General features: G+C 39.5%; 1 protein-coding gene across 5 annotated transcripts in view; it reads left to right on the top strand.

Annotated features, from left to right (window-relative positions):
• PTPRZ1 (protein tyrosine phosphatase receptor type Z1) overlaps positions 1-21869 on the top strand; it is a 343724-nt gene that overhangs the window by 117846 nt on the left and 204009 nt on the right. For all 5 annotated transcript variants that reach the window (XM_082256061.1, XM_082256065.1, XM_082256064.1 and 2 more), the window contains exon 2: positions 4944-5006. In XM_082256061.1, the coding sequence (XP_082112187.1) occupies positions 4944-5006 (63 nt within the window). The remainder of the gene's footprint in view (positions 1-4943; positions 5007-21869) is intronic.

Below are 21869 nucleotides of genomic sequence, written 5' to 3'. Positions count from 1 at the left end.
AGTGGATATAAAAAGTCTACACACCCCTGTTAAAATGTCAGGTTTCTGTGATTTTAAAAAATGAGACAAAGAAAAAATAATTTCATAATATTTTCCACCTTTAATGTGATCTATAAACTGTACAACTCCGTTGAAAAACAAACTGAAATCTTTTAGGTGGAGGGAAGTAAAAATAAAAAACGAAAATTAAATGGTTGCATGAGTGTGCACACACTGAGTCCCGATTCACACATATGCAAAGCGGGAACCCTGCGAATCCACATCGCATTCAACTCGCAGGCAGTTCACACTGCCATATGCGAATCGCTGGGGGTGTCAATACAAAGTTAACGACACCCCCAGATCAGTTCACATATTGCAGTGCAAACTGTCAGTTCGGACATGAATCGGATCACATAGGCGTGAACACCCATGCGACCCAATTCTGGTGCAGACCCAAAAAAGGGTCCTGTGCGAGTTCTGTCCAAATGCGATCCGAATTCAGCCATACAATCTGCATGGCTGAATTTGCATCGCACAGACATCGCATGTGATTTGCAGAGCAGTGTGCTGCGAATCATATGCAATGTCTGTCATCGCATATATGTGAACCGACACTGAAACTAATACTTTGTTGAAGCAACTTTTGAGTTTATTACAGCATTCAGTCTTTTTTGTTATGAGTCTATCAGCATGGCACATATTGACTTGGCAATATTTGCCCACTCTTCTTTGCAAAAACACTCCAAATCTGTCAGATTGCTGGGGCATTTCCTCTGCACAGCCCTCTTCAGATTTTTAATCAGATTCAGGTCTGGGCTCTGGCTGGGCCATTCCAAAACTATACTCTTCTTCTGGTGAAGCCATTCCCTTGTTGATTTGGATGTATGCTTTGGGTCATTGTCATGCTGAAAGATGAAGTTCCTCTTCGTGTTCAGCTTTCCAGCAGAAGCCTGAAGGTTTTGTGCCAATATTGGCTGGTATTTGGAACTGTTCATAATTTACTCTACCTTGACTAAGGCCCCTGTTCCAGCTGAAGAAAAACAGCTCCAAAGCATGATGCTGCCACCACCATGCTTCACTGTGGGTATGGTGTTCTTTCGGTCATGTGCAGTGTTGTTTTTTTTCTCCAAACATATCTTTTGGAATTATGGCCAAAAAGTTCAACCTTGGTTTTATTAGGCCATAACACATTTTCCCACATGCTTTTGGAAAACATCAAATGTGTTTTTGAAAAATTTAGCAGGGCTTAAATATTTTTCTTTGTAAGAAAAGGCTTCCGCCTTGCCACTCTACCCCATAGTCCAGACATATGAAAAATATGGGAGATTGTTGTCACATGTACCACACAGCCAGCACTTGCCAAATATTCCTACAGCTCCTTTAATGTTGCTGTAGGCCTCTTGGCAGCCTTCCTGACCAGTTTTCTTCTTGTCTTTTCATCAATTTTGGAGGGACATCCAGTTCTTGGTAATGTCACTGTTGTGCCATATCTTCTCCACTTGATGATGACTTCACTGTGTTCCATTGTATATCTAATGCCTTGGAAATTCTTTTGTAACCTTCTCCTGACTAATACTTTCTAACAATGAGATCCCTCTGATGCTTTGGAAGCTCTCTGCGGACCATGACTTTTGCTGTAGGATGCGACTTAGAAAATGTCAGGAAAGACCTACTAAAAATGCTGAACTTTATCTGGGGTTATTCAGAGGCAATTTAAATGATGGCAGGTGTGTACTGACTCCTATATAACATGAGTTTGAATGTGATTTTTTCATTCTGAACAAAGCTAAATCCCCAGTTATAAGAGGGTGTGCACACCTAAGCAACCACATTATTTTAGTTTTTTATTTTTACTCCCCCCCCCCCCCAAAAAAAAGTTTTCAGTTTGTTTTTCAATTGAGCGGTACAATTTATAGGTCACATTAAAGGTGGAAAAAGTTCTGGAATTATTTATCTTTGTCTCGTTTTTTTTACATCACAGAAACCGGACACTTTAACAGGGGTGTGTAGACTTTTTATATCCACTGTACATAGTAGGATATGACATTTTACCCAACTTTGCTAATTATCCAAGAGGTTGACACGTTTCACATTTAGTTGCTTCCTCAGGACCTTATACTTTGGCAACAAAGAAATGTATCCTATTCAAAAGAAAAATACAATATGCAATGCCTCTATATGTTTCAAAGGACAGTATGCTGTGTCCACAGTGAGACTTACATATTAAGCCGAGAGCCCCAATAGCGATGGCCGAACAACGATTGAAATGCGAGAATATAATAAAATCGGGAAAATTTTCATAACTAAACAATACTGAACCTGATATCATACAGTCAGTTCCCCAACTACAAACAGACCATGATTAACCACTTTAGAACCGCTCACAGTAATACTACAGCGGCAGAGTGGTTCGTTATCGTCCAGCGACGTAGTATTAACGCCGTTGGACACTCCCCCTTCTGGGCGGCGCTTGCGCGCCGCCGGAGGCTCGCTCCCGCTGTTTTCATTCACAGCGGGAGTCGGGCCAGGGGAGGAGCAGCAGCGATCGCCGCTGCTCTTACCCGATCGTCGGGGATCGAGTCTGGAGATCCGCCCGCTGTGTGTAAACACAGCGGGCGGATCTCCATAGTGACAGGGAGTGACAGATCGGACTGTTCAGCATAGCTGGACATCCGATCTGTCCATGACTCACACAGTCACCTCCCCCCCTACACGTCAGTAAGCACCAGGCATACATTAACCCCTCCCTCTCCAATAAAATTAACCCCTTCCCTGCCAGTGTCATTTTTACAGTAACAGTGCATATATATAGCACTGATTACTGCAGTAATGTCACTGGTACCCCCAAAAGTGTCAAAAATGTCAGTCAAGGGTCCGATCTGTCCGCCGCAATGTCGCAGTCCCGCAAAAAAAATCGCAGATCGCCGCCATTACGCGTTAAAAAAAAAAAACACCAAAAATGACAGAAATCTTTCCCTTTGTTAGTAAACGCAATAACTTTTGCGCAAACCAATCAAAATACGCTTATTGCGATTTTTTTTACCAAACATATGTAGCATAAAACAAATTGGCCAAAAATTTTTAAAAAAATTGGTTTTTACATCTTTTTTGGGGGGAATTTCATATAAAAAAATGTTAAAAATATTGTTATTTTTTCAAAATAAACGCTCTTTTTTTGTTTATAGCGCAAAAAGTAAAAATCGCACAGGTGATCAAATACCACCAAAAGAAAGCTCTGTTTGTGGGAAAAAAAGGACGTAAATTTCGTTTGGGTACGGCGTCGCACGACCGCGCAATTGTCAGTTGAAGTCGCACAGCGCCGAATCGCAAAAAGTGGCCTGGACGGAAGACAGCAAAATCCTCCGGTGGTAAAATGGTTAAATGTAAATCCCCATGTAGAAATCAAGGCAGCCTAGGAGACCATTAGAATAATAAGTACAATAAAGCAAACAATATAATGTAAAATATATCAACGATCCTAAGAGCAGACATTTTTTACCCTTAATTTTGTAACATATCTATCAGCATCCCCAAAGAGGCAATGTGGTGGATTTATTTGAAAAGCAAAAATATTACTCCCATATGCAAAAAATAGTACACCTGGCCTGTACCAGTGGTGATGGCTGAATGACAGTACTAGTTGATTCCCTTTTACGTTGAGTGGTCGCATGTATGGCTAATATCTTTGAACTGATGGAACATTAATCACTGTGGACAAAGCATACTGTCCATTGAAACATATAGATGCATTGAATATTGTATTTTTTTTATCTTTTTTGTTTTTTTAATAGGATTTTCTTTTCTTTTGTTTGTAAATTAAGTACCTGAAATTAAAACACAACAGCATAATCCAAAGCAGTAAATATGGGGTTGTCACTATTGATCACAGATGGTTTGTTTAGAGGCATAAGGTAAATTGTTGTGTTGGTTTATTGTGGAAAGTTGCAATCAGCAGTATTTCCTGGAAACTTGTGTTAAAATAAAGCAGGTGATGGGGAACAGTTGTATAGTTGTACACTAATTGGTCAAAAGTATGTGGACAACTGGCAATCACTCCTTTATGAGCTTTTCGGACATTCTTCTCCATATATATGGTATATAGGTAGTGATATGAAGTAGTTTTCCTCTTTGCAGTTTTAACAGCCTTCACTCCTCTGGGAAGTCCTACCACAGACTTACCACAATATTTGAAGTGCAACTGTGGGCATTTGTGCCCATTCAACCAAAGGAGCCCTTGTGAGGTCAGGTACTAATGTTGAACTAGAAGACCTGGCTCTCTAATCATCCCAAAGGTGATGAATAATGTTGAAGTCAGGGTTCACAGGCCATTTCAGTCCCTCGCACCAAACTTGTCCTACCACGTGTTTATGGACCTGGCTTTGGGTATCTTAACTTAAAATGTTTTAGGGGTGTCCACATACTTTTGGCTATATATTGCATGTCTACACCTACAGCAGCGCATCAATGCTGTGTTGCTCTATCTGTATATAGTTGTTGGCGGGATAATGGGATTATCTCTAACTGCAGTTGGTTTAGTAGTGCCACAACAATCTTTTTTCTTCTATTGCAATTATCTATTTTATCCATGAAAGGCAAAGTAATTCAACTTACATGACCTTCCTTGATGAAGAATAACATGTAAATTAAAGGAAGAAATATACATATTTTGAATGTATGCTGCTGTCTAGCTTCTGTACCTATATCAGAAAAAATATGAGTCTGTATTTAATTTTCAGATGAGCTGATGAACATGTACAAAATGACGGAATGAATGAATTCACAATAAATAGTTGATTAAGCTTAATGTCTCATATGTTAACTGCCACAACAATAAATACATTTTGTACTGTATATGTTTTACTGAGGAATAATAGAAATAATTACTACTCAGTACATTCAAACACTTCAATCACTTATATCATCTGATTGCTTTAAGTTGTATATGTTTTTTTCTTCTCTAGGCCCCATTTATGGATACAGACAGCAACGAAAATTAATTGCAGATATAGACTGGTCCTATACAGGTAAGTGTGTATTTCTGTGTTGTGTACATATGTGGTCTTCATCCTCTTGCTGCTAGTTTACTAGTCTGATTATACTTGTTGCAGTCTGAATATTGTAAAATAATATAAAAGCAAACTACCACTACAGTAATATCTTTGTGTATATATATATATATATATATATATATATATATATATATATATATATATATAAGTATATATATATATATATATATACTAATAAATATGTGTGTATATATATATATATATATATATATATATATATATATATATATATATATATATATACAGTATATATATATATATATATATATATATATGTGTGTGTTGGGGAATTTGTAGCCTGTTGGTAGTGCCTATGCCTAACATTGAGTTTACTCCACGCTAGAAATATGTTTTAGGGCTTTTTCTGCCCACTTTTATTTAAAAGTAACACAAAAGTTCACAAGGATGTCTTTCCAGGCAGGGGGTTCTCAGCATTATTACGAGAAGGAAAAACAACATTCAGCCTTGTGGCTATCTTTGCAGCTTTACTGCTAAAGTAATAGTAGTTTTTCCTGATTATCAAACCATCCAATGCTCATGCACACCTGCTGTACCTCAGCTCTGTGTCTTTTCTGCAGCGTCTCTGCTGCTCCGTCTTTCTCAGACTGTCTCTCTCTTGGGCTTGTGCCTGTCCAGGCCTGGACAATATGGTGTAACGTATAGTTCCCACAGCTCCCTTGCTATCACTGACCCCCCCGGGAGGGTGGGGCGCTCACCACTAATCGTGGTTCTAACATGAATGCAGCACACACCTGCATCATTAGTGTGCTTGCTGTCCCAGACCGCCATATTAATCAGTGGCATGGGCTGGACCTGCCACTATATATATATATATATATATATATATATATATATATATATATACACACAGTATCTCACAAAAGCAAGTACACTCCTCACATTTTTGTAAATATTTTATTGTATCTTTTCATGTAACAATACTGAAGAAATTACATTTTGCTACAATGTAAAGTAGTCAGTGTACAGCTTGTAAAACACTGTAAATTTGCTGTCCCCTCAAAATAACTCAACGCACAGCCATTAATGTCTAAACTGCTGGCAACAAAAGTGAGTACACCCCTAAGTGGAAATGTCCAGATTGGGCCAAAAATATTTTCTGTGGCCACCATTATTTTCCAGCACTGCCTTAACCCTCTTGGGCATGGAGTTCACCAGAGCCTCACAGGTTGCCACTGGAGTCCTCTTCCACTCCTCCATGACGACATCACAGAGCTGCTGGATGTTAGAGACCTTGCGCTCCTCCACCTTCCATTTGAGGATGCCCCACAGATGCTCAATAGGGTTTAGGTCTGAAGACATGTTTGGCCAGTACATCACCTTTACCCCCAGCTTCTTTAGCAAGGCAGTGGTTGACTTAGAGGTGTGTTTGGGGTCGTTATCATGTTGGAATACTGCCCTGTGGCCCAGTCTCCGAAGGGAGGGGATCATTCTCTGCTTCAGTATGTCACAGCACATGTTGGCATTCATGGTTCCCTCAATGAACTGTAGCTCCCCAGTGCCGGCAGCACTCATGCAGCCCCAGACCATGGCACTCCCACCACCATGCTTGACTGTAGGCAAGACTCACTTGTCTTTGTACTCCTCACCTAGTTGCCGCCACACTCGCTTGACACCATCTGAACCAAATAAGTTTATGTTGGTCTCATCAGACCACAGAACATGGTTCCAGTAATCCATGTCCTTAGTCTGCTTGTCTTCAGCAAACTGTTTGCGGGCTTTCTTGTGCATCATCTTTAGAAGAGGCTTCCTTCTGGGACGACAGCCATGCAGACCAATTTGATGCAGTGTGCGGCTTATGGTCTGAGCACTGACAGGCTGACCCCCCACCTCTTCAACCTCTGCAGAAATGCTGGCAGCACCAATACGTCTATTTCTCAAAGACAACCTCTGGATATGACGCTGAGCGTGTGCACTCAACTTCTTTAATCGACCATGGCGAGGCCTGTTCTGAGTTGAACCTGTCCTGTTCAACCTCTGTATGGTCTTGGCCACTGTGCTGCAGCTCAGTTTCAGAGTCTTGGCAATCTTCTTATAGCGTAGGCCATCTTTATGTAGAGCAACAATTCTTATTTTCAGATCCTCAGAGAGTTCTTTGCCATGACGTGCCATGTTGAACTTCCAGTGACCCGTATGAGAGAGTGAGAGCGATGACACCAAATTTAACGCACCTGCTCCCCATTCACACCTTAGACCTTGAAACACTAATGAGTCACATTACATCGGGGAGGAAAAATTACTATTTGGACCTAATTTGGACATTTTAACTTAGGGGTGTATTCACTTTTGTTGCCAGAGATTTAGACATTAATGGCTGTGTGTTGAGGTATTTTGAGGGGGCAGCAAATTTACACAACTCACTAATTTACATTGTAGCAAAATGACTTTTCTTAAGTGATGATGATGGGCATAATCAACACTAATAGTGTGTGTATCTACTTGTCCCTGTATGGGTATGTGTAAGACTCACTTTTTAAATGCAAATGGTTCAACCTAAATGTTTAACCTATTGCAAGTGTCTAAAATATAAATTGTGCATACCCATCCTGGTTACAAAGATATATGCCCATTTTGTTTAACCATCAAACAAAAATACATTAAAACGCCATTAGAACTCCTGGACCTTAAACCTGCAGAGGAAGGCAAATCCCTGTATTGCGTTTTCCATTTTGCTCTAACAGGGAAAAAATCCTTCCTGATTCTGAAAGGCAACCAGACACTTGCTGGATCAACAAATGCCCATTTATGTTTTGTACATTTTTTTTGCATTTTGTAAATGTTTTGTGCAACTCATTTAGCCTTTTTTTATTAAATAATTTACAGAGTTGACTAAAACTAGCACCTATAGAAGTCTACTCCACAGTTTCTTAGATTTTACTGTAAAGAAGCCTTGCTGTATGCTAAGGTTGAACCTTTTTACCTCTAAGCGCAAAAAAATGATCCCTTGTCATTTGCAATGGCCTTACTGTGAACAATCATGCACAAGGTTTACTATATGGACCATTTATATGTATTTATACAAGGTGACCATATCCCCTTTAATCGCATCTTTTCATAGGAATATAAATATAATTAATCCTTCTTTATAGCTGAGGTCCTCCATGCCCCTTATACATTTAGTTGCTCTTTTATTCACTCTTTCCAGCTCTGAAAAATCTTTTTGTGCAATGGTACCCAAAACTGTTCTACATATTTAAAGGGTAACTCCACTTTTGTGGGAGAAAAAATAGAAATGCAAGAAAAAACAATATAGCGTATACAATTGCGACACAAATCATATTGTAATTGAATGTTATTAAAAATTACCTTTCCTTTTCATTCTGCAGCTGTTGTAATTTTCCCAAAAATGCAATATGGCTACCTGGAGCTGTTCTGTACACAGAATGTATACTGACCACACCCCACAAACATAATTTCCTGCTTGTGTGATTGGCTCACCAATTTTCCCAGAAGTCTGCACTATGATACAAGTCAGATTTCTGGCATCCCCTGCAACATAAATGTAATTTTTGGTGGGATACTCCCAATAGGAACACATCCAAAGGGATGCAGGCCCAGCAGATTTCCTCATTAGAACCCTGTAGCTGCCACAGCTGATAGATCATTATGAAACCACTCCCATTTGACCCACTCAGCACAGAGGAACAAACAGGGATTTCTTCAGAAAAACAAAAGGTAGAAATCTGCAACAAAGTTTGTTAAAATCCTTGTAATGTACAGAGATCACCCAGAGGGGAATGTTTTTTTCTCAACAAAAGTGGAGTTACGCTTTAAGTTGAGATATTAAAGAGGAGGTCCAGGCTCCCTAAGAAAAAACTAAAAGTCAGCAGCTACAAATACTTTAGCTGTTGACTTTTAATACAAGGGCACTTACTTATTTAGGAATCAAGCGTTGTCTTTACCCCAGCTGATTTTTCCATCGGCTCTCGGGTACTGCCCTGGGGCTTCACAGCTGGTTCCCTACTGTGTATGTGCGAAGTCCACTGCACTTTGTGAATGGCCCAGCGGCGGGGGAAGGAGGAGGAGGGGCCGAACTTTCAGGTGATCTTGCCGTGGGAAGATCACCCAGAAGTGGAAGCAGGTACCTGTAGAAACCAGGTACCCGCTGCCCCTCCCCCTCCCCTCCACCCCCCCAAAATTTGCCAAATGTGGCACCGATTGGGGGGGGGGGCATATAAGAGGAGCTTCCCTTTTAGGTGAAGCTCCGCTTTAATACATTTTTGTACAGAGGCAAGATTATGTCTCCCTATAAGTCAAAAGCAGTGACCAGCTTACCCACAACCACAATATACCTGCTGACAAAGGGAATAGGCTGCTGCATTTCTTCCAGAGTGCAAACAAAAACAGCCAAAAAGGCAGCATTCTCAAAGCCATGTCACCACTGCTTTTCTGTATCCGCTGATCAAAATGGGATAAGACATGGTAACTGCCTCTGCACCTGGTCTTAAAAAAGTTTGGAAATACAAAAAAACTAACTTTTGCACTCCCCTAGGTGGATGCAGCATTAATCATCGCTGCTTCCACACCGAGAATAGAGCTATCTAAGACTGCTGAACATTCTTTCATGAACAGAGAGCCGGTGACTGTGCTCTGCCCCTCCAGGGAAAACTGGAGCACCAGGCTGTGGAGGGGGCAGGAGCAGCTAGCTCAGGCAACTCACCAGTCTGGGTATCTAGGTGGATCCGGACTTTAAGGTCGGGATCTCTCCAGAGTCTGGAGTGACGTCAGCTAACAGCAGACTTTAGCCCTAGTGTCTCAACACCAAAGTGTTCTTTTTCATTTTTTCTGTATTTAATGCGGGAGTGCTGGCTTTTTGACTGATTTCATTATCTCTCTCTCTCTCTCTCTCTCTCTCTCTGAAGTCTATGCCCATTTTAATACAATAAAGTATTTTGCTCTCTCTAGAAACTGCAGTTTGGCATTTCATGCTGTTCTCAAGTCTTTAACCTTTCAGAACACCCAGACCTTTCTCCACCATTGACCCAGTTTTACGCTCTGATACATGCATATTTTTAGCACACATGTGCATAACTTTATATTTATCAACATAAAACTTAATTTGCCATGTAGATTTCACTGTGCATCCAGGTCAAGCTTAATTCTGAGACATCTTGTAGGAGACTATTCCACTACATATAGTACCTGCAAAGAGATAAATGATACTTTTAATCCTAAAATGTTATAAACAAACAGTTTGAAACGTGACGGTCCCAAAACTAAACCTCAATGGGAGCTAAAACTGTCAAATTTAAAATGCCCATTCTCTGGGCTAAAAGGCAAGGAGCTGTCAAATATGTTTTTAATGTATTAATTTTTTTTGTTTAAGAAGCTGGCAATAAAGTTTTATTTGCCAGCAATTTAAACTGTATAATTGTTTTCTTGTAAGTGTCACTTTGGCTGTAGAACATCCTACAACATGAATGAAAAAAAAAAAAAAAATTGCGCAGGGAAAATGCATACCAAGCCCTTTGAGGCTGGTGTGAATTTTAATGGGTACTTCACTCCAAAAATCAAAAAAAGGGGTAAGCTTCCCCAGGAAACCATACTAGATCCTTAGGGCCTGGTATAGATCTGAGCATGCAGCCTGGCTGGCTAGCAAAGGAAGGAGGGAGGGGGGTGCAGGCATGCACTCCCTCCCCTGAACCATGCCATACCACATGCCCTCTACTTAGGAAGGGGGATGTCAATGTCACTGCCCAAATATTGCCAGTGGCAATATTTGGCCAGTGATGTCACCACTGTTCCCGTATTTTTGGTTACTTGTATTTTTTAACATACACAAATCCGTAATGTTGCTACATTCCTTGGTATCTTTATTGAAGCATTAAAATGACATCACATGTATGACTGGAACATTGAGAGGTGATGTGTTTTGGGATAAATTCAGCGCTTATTCAAACCTTGTATATTACATTGTTATAGGAGGTTTGAGTAAGTGCTGAATTTAGCGTGAAATGCATCACCTTATAATGTTCCTGTCATATCTGTGATGTCATTTTATTGCTTCAAGAAAGATACCAAGGAGTGCAGCAATATTCCAGATTTGTGCATGTTACTAAATCTCGCAGACAAGCTGTGCAGCACCCTTGGTTCCAGTTCACAACATGTGAAAGTTGGCCACAACCTAGAGCCACATTACTTTGGCATTACTTTGATTCTTGGTGATGTCAGTGGATCATAGGGACACAGCAGGTGCAAGCATGCATTTCTTCCTTAGCAACCAGTGAAAGCAGGATGCTGTCAGATATAGAAGTGGTTTGCTAGTTTTCGGTTTAGTTATACAGACTACATTTCTAAGCCTATAAACCTGAAATTACAAATTAGCCTTATCTTTAAGAATCTCTACTGCACATGCCCTTGATTTAATAGTAATGCATTGTTGGGAAACCTATACCAAACAAAAGATAAAATGGTTAACAAGACTAATGGATCCGGGGGGACCAAATGGTCAATCCAACCCCTGGGATCAATATATACAATGTTCCTCTAGATAAAGATCAGCATATATAAAAAAATTGGACAGTGTCCGCAAGACATCATCAGCAAGGAACAACCACTATTAGAAAAAGTACCAAAAGATTTTTTGAAAAACAATATAAGTAATTACAAAAACTACGCCTCCACCTATATTAAATTAAAATATGAAAATAAAGAGGAAATAGGCTCAAAAAACAGGGGGGACTTTGCAATAAGGGTGCTGGTAAGACAGAGATAATAGTACAATTAAAGTATTAATCAAAAATATTTATTTTATTAAAGAAGGCAGATCGTTAAAAGTTAGCATACTGTATTTGAACAGATACACAAACATCAATAAAAACATTTACCATTTTAGACCATGTTCTTATAAGCAGTTTAAATACCATAAAGTGTACAACAATTTCTACATAAGGGTAAACCGTGTAGGGATTATCCTATACCGCAGAATATTGATGTTAGTGCGGAAATGTGGAGATATCCACACCTTCAACCCGACATGTTTCACGGCCGGTAGCCGCTTCCTCAGGGGTATTATTTTACGCACACAGAAAGAGGGATATTTGTTACACACAAATTTTATGGTAAGAACACTGAGGTGGAGAGAAGGGAGAAAAAAACATAAGGTAAGTACAGATATTTAAATAGTTTTTTACAATGTCAATGGTATAGATATTGATACATTATAAAACAACATAACATTAAATATTCTACAAATATGTTCGCTGAGATAAATTGATCAAAATATGGAAAAAAAAAAAAAAAAGTGTAATCATATATCACACCTGTCTAATGTATGGTCAATCACCAGAATGGTATCATGTCAGGACCACAAGGTAAAGGGGAAGACCCCCCGGGGCGGGTACGGGAGCGTAGCCAAAGAGGAGGGCCACAACACTGGGATGAGGACTTATATATCTAGAATCGAAGAAAATTGTGTTTCGACCATTTATATACTTTATGAGTCTGTCTCCCTTTGCTTTTAAATTAAAATATGATAACGTTGTCAATGGACACAGGTAGCTACCACAGGCACCTATCCATCCACTCACTAATTGGAAAGTATAAGAATATGGGCAGCAAACGAGACCAGAAAGTAAAACAGTTAAAACAGATCCAGAAGAGAAAGGATTGCACCTTAGGGGATCAATGTAATATTTCACAGGTCAGATTCTGCTGTCCATGTAGGTAAATATACACCAGTGGATCAGTCCTTTCATTCATCTCCAGATATTTCCATGGATCACAGATAAGCCAATGGCCAAATTATGGAATAAATGAGTAAGGCAATTACTTGGGATGGGGGAAGGTCATCGGGACTGGAGGCACATATGTATAATGCTGTGTGCTTAGTGGAGAGGTATCAGCGAAAAGCAGTTGCAGAGGAAGAGAGGGATTACCTGCTCCCTGCACACCAAGTAGTATAAGTTACAGTCTCCATGTGCACAGTCCTGCCGATATTGCAGCTCATGTGTAGCGTGAGTGTGTAGGTAGGATGGGATGGAGTCAGCGGTGGAGTGGATGTGTGAACCCAGCAGGGTAAATTATTCCAATGTATCTCACCACTCCCCGATACTACCGATCTGTACTAGCTAACGCCGAGAAATCCACCTATGTTCGCATGGGGGTATTATCCTGCTCCCTGTACTCCAGACGTCACACACTGCACTCTCAGTGTGCACCTTTGGCTATATCTGCGGCTTGTTCCCCAAGGAGAGCAGTGTGTCCATAGATAGCTACCTGTGTCCCGGCATCACCGACGTGATGATGTCATGCTGGCGCGTTTCACTCGTCAGGCGAGCTTCTTCAGAGCAAGGAGGGGCTTGGGAAAGGTGTACTTTATGTACTTGCACCTGGCGAGTTGATTATTCTGCCTGCCTAAAGTCCCATGCACATCCACCTCTACAGACTTTAATCACACAAATAAAAATACCTGTGTCCAAGTGTAGAGTTTTGGTATCCATTTGGTTACAAACCTACACACTAGAAATTGGGTCTACCCCAGTTATTCACAAAATGTATTGGGGAATATGTATTATGAGCAGGTGTATGCTGCAAAGCAGTAAGGAAAATGAAAGCCAAAACCAGTAGTTTTTGTAATTACTTATATTGTTTTTCAATGAAGCTTTTGGTACCTTTTTCTAATACTGGTTGCTCCTTGCTAAAGATATCTTGTGGACACTCTTTCCATTTTTTTATAATTGTTGGGAAACCTGCCACAATAGGAGGGGTGAGGTGAACCCCAGCAATGTTTTTTTGTGCATCATTTCTAATAAATCAACGCCTGTGTGTTAGTCAACTTTTTAAAAACACTGCTTTGCCTGCATAATTAATATCTGAACTCAACAGTTGTTAGGAGAGACACAGGATACATATGCTAAGACACTGAGAGCTTACTGTAATTGCAGATCTTTAAATGAACTTAAATAATTTAATACTTATTCACCCAAAGGCTTATTCAATACAATATCAGATAGAAATGTCATATGTCAGTATGGGTTATGATCCCAAGACACTAAACAAAAATAGAGATAAAGTTTACAATGGATCTTGAAACGCAGGCTATTACAATATCACTTTTATTGATACATATTTACTACAACCTTAACCCCTAAAACTAAGCAGGGCCCCGCACAACTAAACCCTCATAATCAATTTAGAAGGTAATTTGTAACCTAACCAGAAGCGCAGTATATATACAAATCGCACATTACAACACAACAATAAATCTTTAGTCATCTGAATACTGGAACCGTATAATTCATAGATTGCTTATTGATAAATCAGAGTAAAATACACAATGGGGCTCAGCCAGCATAGAACAAAATGAGAGGGTAAGACATGAATTACCTTTATGAGACTTATGCTTTCCACATCAAAGTATTAGGCAGAAGAGTCATTAAGATAAAATAAAGCCTAAGGTAGTAAGCTTTAACACAATCAAGAGCTTTGTTATATCAGAGAATTATCTTCTTATAAACACCACTGTGATAGAAAGCAGCAGATGACAAATATGCAGAGACACCAAGAAATTGGCAGCTTGAAATGCAAAGAGCTTATCAATTCTATAAAAATAAAAAGGTGAATCAGCGCTTTAAATATAAAACTACCAATAGCTGCTAGCAAAAAGTGCAAAAATTTACATACACTAAATAATCTTAAATATAAAAAGTTGCAGCGCTCAAAAGACAATAAGGTGCAAAAAGCATAAAGTGCACAGAATAAATATATATAATATCCCAATGACAGGATATAAAATGCGTTAAAACAACTGGAAAAAAGTTCAAAGTAAAAGTCCATTTAGGTGCTAATTTAAAGTGTCCCGGTGCAGTAATAAGCCATTATGGTCACATGTGCAGGTGTATCCTCCACCGTATAGGTAAATTTTAAACTCACCAGAGCCAAATGCTGTCTAAGTTATAGGACAGCAATATCATATGTATCCATGGAACTCATGGTCTTCTTGGAAAGCCTGAGGAACCGATGATATCCAATAACAAGATTCTCCTCCAACAGAGTAGATAGCTCAGCTTGCCATATGAGGGAGTATGAATAAAAGGAAAAAAGCTCATGGTGTAGAATGAAAATATAAATTTAATAAAATATTTCTACAACACTGACAAGCCAGTACAGTGTAAATAGATAAAAACAAAGGATAAAAGGACTCACATCAAAAGCCACCATTTCAAGTATGAAGTGATGGCTGTACCTTAGGCGTTGAAGTAATTTTGAAATTTACCTATACCGTGGAGGTTACACCTACACCTGTGACCATAACGGCTTATTACTGCACTGGGACACTTTAAATTAGCACCTGAATGGACTTTTTCTTTGAACTTTTTATCAAATCTATATCTATCTATATTTAAAGGAGTTGTAGAGTCATTCAATGCATTAAGATAAAAAGCCTTCTGTGTGTAGCAGCCTCCCCAGCATCGCCTAATACTTACCTGAGCCCCACCTCTATGCAGCAATGTCCACGAGTCCCTCGGCCACCCGGGACTCTCCCTCCTGATTGGCTGGGACACAGCCATGGTGCCATTGGCTCCCACAGATTTCCATCAAAGTCTGTTAGCCAATCAGAAGAGAGAGGGGGCATGGCCGAATGGCAGCCCTGTGTCTGAATGGATACACGGAGTTACAGCACGGGTTGGGTGCCCCCATAGCAAGCTGCTTGCTGTGGGGGCATTCGACAGGAGGGAGGGGCTAGGAGCAGCAACGAGGGACCTGAAAAGAGGAGGATCCAGGCTGCTCTGTGCAAAACCACTGCACAGAGAAGGTAAGTAACATGTTTGTTATTTAAAAAAAAAACAAAAAAACTTTACAATCACTTTAATATAATACCAAAAATATGGAAGAGGACATGTGTTAAAATATAAAAGTCATGTCAAATATCTGGCATAAGAAAATAATGGAGGCTTCCATTACCGACATTTGCTTTTGAGGGATTATACTGTAGTTCCCTAGGTGTCATTCAAGTGCATTGGCTTTATTACTAAACCTGGAACAAGTATAGAGATAAGGAAGTCTGTTAGTTAGTAAAATGCACTGGTCAGTTTAGACAAAAACTACTACATATTCACTCCGTAAAGTAGAGGTAAAACTAAAAAAATAGAAGTGGTTAGTACAATGTCAATGAATATCTCTTCTGTAGAGTACAGACATGTATTTGTTTTCTAGCTCGATAAAAGAATCGGTTGAGCCAGTTTATAGAGGTATTTTAGATTCACCTGGTTATTCCCTTTTATGTTTAAAAAAATAAAGCAAAGACTAAGAAAGCTAAACATGCAAATTTAGTTAAAAATAACCTAAGATAATGAGATTAATAAAGCTTAATGGCTATAATGAAAGTGTGATAAACACAGAAAGGGAAAGACAATTATCTATGTTGTTGGAAGATTGTGTTGAGAAGCCATGCTATGATCAACTTAATTAGAAACACCTAGACAGTTTCTAGTTAGATTACACCCTCCTAAAAATAATCTCAATCACTTTATTTATAACGCAGATAATAATAAATATTTATAGATAGTGTGCAGTATATGGATTGCCAGCCTTATGAGACATTAACACATTTGACAAATGCTGATCTTTTCATTTTTTTTATTTGTAGGACAAGTATTAATTTTGATAAAAAAATTAGTTGCCAATAGTAGACAAGAAAAATATTGTCAATCCTCAGAAATTATTTCCTTTGTAAATATTTAAAATAGTTAAAACCTACAACGGAAAGGTTTCTTCGCAGTACGAGCTGTGAAAATGTGGAATAGACTCCCTCCAGAGGTGGTTCTGGCCAGCTCACTAGATTGCTTTAAAAAAGGCCTGGATTCTTTCCTAGGTGTAAATAATATAACGGGGTACTAATATTTATAGCTAAAGTTGATCCAGGGAATATCCGATTGCCTCTCAGGGGATCAGGAAGGAATTTTTCCCCCTGCTGTAGCAAACTGGATCATGCTTTGCTGGTGTTTTTCGCCTTCCTCTGGATGCACTGCGGGTATAGGATTGTGTATATGGGACTGTATGATTGTGTTTTCTTTACTGTTTTTTGTTTTTGTATTGGTGGAGCCAGATGGACTTGTGTCTTTTTTCAACCTGACTAACTATGTAACCAAACAAACTGTACATTACGGGAAATTACTGGATTCTCATTTGCACTTTTTGCAATACAGTTTCTACACAATACATTAAAAACATTTCCTGGAAGGCCTAGGGAGACCTAGAAATGCATGTTGATTGGCAGACGACGTGGAGCCTAGCTTTCAGGCCATAGATCCCAATCATATAAAAAAAAAGGCACTTTCTCTAGTGCTCTTAAGAAAGTTTCTTTTGGTGAAACACATCAATCAAAAAGGTGGCATCATCGTCACACTGCCTCTAGAAGTTTGTTATCAATCTGTACTTGATTAGGCTCCTTAGCATGCGAGTGAATTTATGCAATAAGAATTTTTTTCATAAAAGAAAAGCGAGGAAGAATGATGAAGATACTCTATTTTAAATCAGCCTACAATTGGGAGGAGAGTATACTGGATGAATACCATTCTGGCAATAAATAAAAAAATAAGGACAACACGTCTAGCGAGTTCTATTTATTTAGAGGCCAAGGTTATTTGGTGAGGGTGTACCGAACAGGGTGATGATGAAAGCATATTGCAAAGAATCTTTAAAGCATAGATCATATGTTTGCTAAACTGATTCACTATACAAGTTGATAAACATATGCTATGTTTAGTAATTTGTTTTAACCACTTAAGCCCCGGAAGATTTTACCCCCTTCCTGACCAGGGCCTATTTTGCGATTCGGCACTGCGTGACTTTAACGGACAATTGCGTGGTCGTGCGACGCTGTACCCAAATGAAATTGACGTCCTTTTTTTCCCACAATCAGAGCTTTCTTTTGGTGGTATTTGATCACCTGTGCGATTTTTTGATCATGCGCTATAAACAAAAAAAGAGCGACAAATTTGCAAAAATAACAATATTTTTCACATTTTTTTTATATGAAATTCCCCAAAAAATAAATGTAAAAATCAAAATTTTTTAACATTTTAGGCCAATTTGTTTTCTGCTACATATGTTTGGTAAAAAAAAATAGCAATAAGCGTATTTTGATTGGTTTGCGCAAAAGTTATTGCGTTTACTATCTTAAGGAAAGATTTTTGTCATTTTTATATATTTTTTTTTTAACGAGTAATGGCGGCGATCTGCGATTTTTTTGCGGGACTGCGACATTGCGGTGTACAGATCGGACCCTTGACTGACATTTTTGACACTTTTGGGGGTACCAGTGACATTAATACAGTAGTCAGTGCTAAAAATATGCACTGTTACTGTAAAAATTACACTGGCAGGGAAGGGGTTAACTTTATTGGAGAAGGAGGGGTTAAGTGTGTCCCTAGGGGGGGTTCTTCTAACTGTATAGGGATGTGGCTGTTTGTGTAACAACAGAGAAATACAATCCTGCATAGCAGGACCGTATGGTCTCTGTTATTACACAGGGGAGAATGACAGGCGGCTTTGTTTACATTAGCCGCCTGCCTTTCTCCCTCTCCATCCGACGATCGCGAGTGACCGGTGGACATCGGGCCCGCCGGTCACACGCGCGGGGGGGGGGGTCTGCGAACGAGCGGGGGCGTATAAATATAAATAACTAATCATAGTTATATTCATAGTTTGTATACATTGTTTTTTTTTTATTTTACAAATTTTGTCTTTACCAGAAAAGTCAATGCTTTGGCCAATACCTACCCATACTTCATTGTCTGTCAAATGAACCAACACATGACCCACACTAAAGTGTGGGAATGTGAAAGGGGTAATGCTGGACATCTGTACTTTCATTTAGGATAACTATAGTTACATGCAGGCACACCAGTGTCCTATATCAGTTAACTACTTTAACTCTAGTTCCGATTCCCAAGTCTTTTTCAGCAGATTTATCAGGGCAATGTTTACATTTTTCTGTATACATATTAAAATCAGCATTTTTTGCCAGAAAATTACCTAGAACACCCAAACATTATATATTTTCTGAAAGCAGAGGCCCCAGGAAATGAAATGGAGGCTGTTGCAATTTTGTATGCAAGACGTTATTGGCAATGCCATTTATCACCTGAACATTTTCAGAAAACAATACAATTAAATTAATTTTAGTGCATATAAACACAATATAACAAACAATTTTTGGTCAAATATAAAAGATGATGCTGTGTCAAGTAAATAGATGACAAACATGTTAACATTTAAAATTGCACAAGCTTCTAAAATGGTAAAAAACTATGATATCTAAACTTGTCCATAGTTAACCCTTAAAAACCTTTAGAGAATATCTTTTTAAAGTTAATAGTGAACTATGACCCTAGAATTATTGTTCTCACTCCGATGTTCTCAGCGATACCTCACATGTGTGGTGCAATCACTGTTTACTTTTGTGTACCAGACTTACGCGCACCTTTACATTTATTCAATTTTTTTTTTTTTTCTTACACGTTTTCATTTTTTTTTTTCTGTTTAAAGTGATTTTAAAGTCTTGTTTTTTTTTTTTTTTTTTAATAACAAACATGTTTTACTTACCTCCTCTCTGCAGTGGTTTTGTACAGAGCAGCACAGGTCCTCCTCTTCTTAGGTCCCTCTTTACTGCTCCTGGCCCTTCCCTCCTGTCAGGTGGGAGCACCCGAGCCAAGCTGCAACTCTATGTGTCCATTCAGACACGGAGCTGCTGTTCGTCCCTGCCCCCTCTCTTTTCCTGATTGGCTAAACTACTTTGACAGCAGAGGGAGCCGGGGGCGCCGCTGCTGTGTCTCAGCCAATCAGGAGGAAGAGTCCAGGACAGCCAAGGGACTCTTGGATCTCTCTGGATAGAGATGGACCTCAGGTAAGTATTTGGGGGGCTGAGGGGGGCTGCTACACTCAGAAGGCTTTTAACTTAATGCATACAACCTTCAACTTTATTGCTATCACAAGGGGGGTAACAAGCCCTCTTTGTGATGGCGTTGGGCAGATGTCTGGTCCTTTTATATCAAGGTTTAGCTGGAAATTACGGCTCTAAAATGATGGCTCTGAGACTCGAAGTGATGAAATCCTTGTTGTATTATTAGCATCATTGGTCACATCATTTATTAGTCACAGAGACAATAGGGGGACTCCCTAGAGGAACAAGCCAGCCCTGGAACTACCATGGGCAGCAGTGGGGGGGGGGGGGGGGGGGTACATGGGAGCACTGTAAAAGTAACTGGGCAGAAAAGCTTGTTTTGGCTGAAAAAATATATTAGGATCATAGATGCAGCTTTGATCCTGATATGACCACTTGCGGACGGGACATTTTGTTGTGTTTTGAATATTGGAAGGTGCTGGATTTTTTCTAAGTTGATGGTATTCCACATGAAATTTTACTGAGTTTTCTTTAAATGTTTTTTGCATACTCCACTACGTGGTAAACTTTACTGCCTACTTTTTACAGTTTGTACTATACAGCTGTCTTTTTTCTGTTTTCAAGGATCTTATTTAGGTATATACCACACCTAATTGGTGAGTCAGTGAGTATCTCAATCCCTCAATTGCCAGGTGATATTCACCTTTCTTTTTCAATTATGTTTTTATACGTACGTCAGTTTCCTAATGTTGTCATATATAATTAAAACATATATAACTTATATATGTATGTATTGTATATATATACATATATAATTCTTTACAAATCTTTCATAAACCATCCAGACATACTGTAGCTATCCTGACATTTTCAAATGACTTCTCCTCAGAAAAAAAAAATGAATTTAACTGTAGAAATTACAATGTTCTAGCTTTTATGCTGTGCTCCGTTTGTATTGTGTGCTAATCACATGCTTCTTAAATTTAAGACCTTATTAAACAGACATGAAAAAACTTGATGGTGTCCACTGTGCAGTATTTGTGCCAAGTTTTCTCAACCTGACAAACCTTAATATTGCTCTGAAGAGTAAACACTAGCTGAAACACAATGCTTTGACAACAAAGGACACAGAAAAGAGCCTAAAAAAAGAGTATGAAATCTCTGGAATGAGCTTAAGATAATAAAAGAAACTTGAGTATGCTTTGCAAATAGTACATTGAAAATGCATTTCCATGGACATAGACATTAATTGGCTTATTACCCACTTGTCATCCAGGCCAATTCTGACACTTCGCTCCTACATGTAAAAATCGACTTGCTCTTTCGTTCATTGGTGGACACAGCTCTTGATTCTTCTTAACTATTGGGTTATACTGCCCCCTACAGGAGTAGGACACTAGGCAGGAAAAAGCTTGACTACACCTATGGGCAGTTCCAGGTGGTATACTTCCACACTCAACTATGGGCACTTCCTTGCTGGGATCTCTTGTCCTGGCAATTTTTTTTCTTTTAAATAAATTTTTTCCTATCTTTGTTATTTTGTTCCTGTGAGAATCTACATTCAAATGCTGGACTGGGCGATGAACTGGATAATCTAGATCCAGAGGGTCCCCCCAGTTTGGCCAGCGAGCGTGCGCAGGCCTCAGCTCCGCGCTAGGTCAACCGCGATATAGCCCCACTGGAGGGAGGCCCCCCTGCGAGTTAAACTTCTTGAGAGGGCGCATACGACCTGGCCTCGGCCTGAGTCGCAGCGTTCCTCCTGGCTGACAGCCACCCACATCCCGAGGGAGCAGTGGTCTGTCAGGAGTGGTGCTCACCCTGTTCCTGGTATGGTAAGTAGCTGTTCCCCCTCTACCCCTGGAGGATTTTTGGGGTGTACGTGGGCCCCTCCTTGGGACAGTGGGACCTCTGAGACCCCCCCCCAGCCCTCTAAAAATTCAGTGATCACTGTG

This window comes from Pelophylax lessonae, assembly GCF_965119305.1.
Source record: "Pelophylax lessonae genome assembly, chromosome: 4".
Classification (NCBI taxonomy): Eukaryota; Metazoa; Chordata; class Amphibia; order Anura; family Ranidae; genus Pelophylax; species Pelophylax lessonae.
The sequence above is the reverse complement of the archived record's forward strand: the minus strand, read 5'-3'. Positions and strand labels throughout refer to the sequence as shown.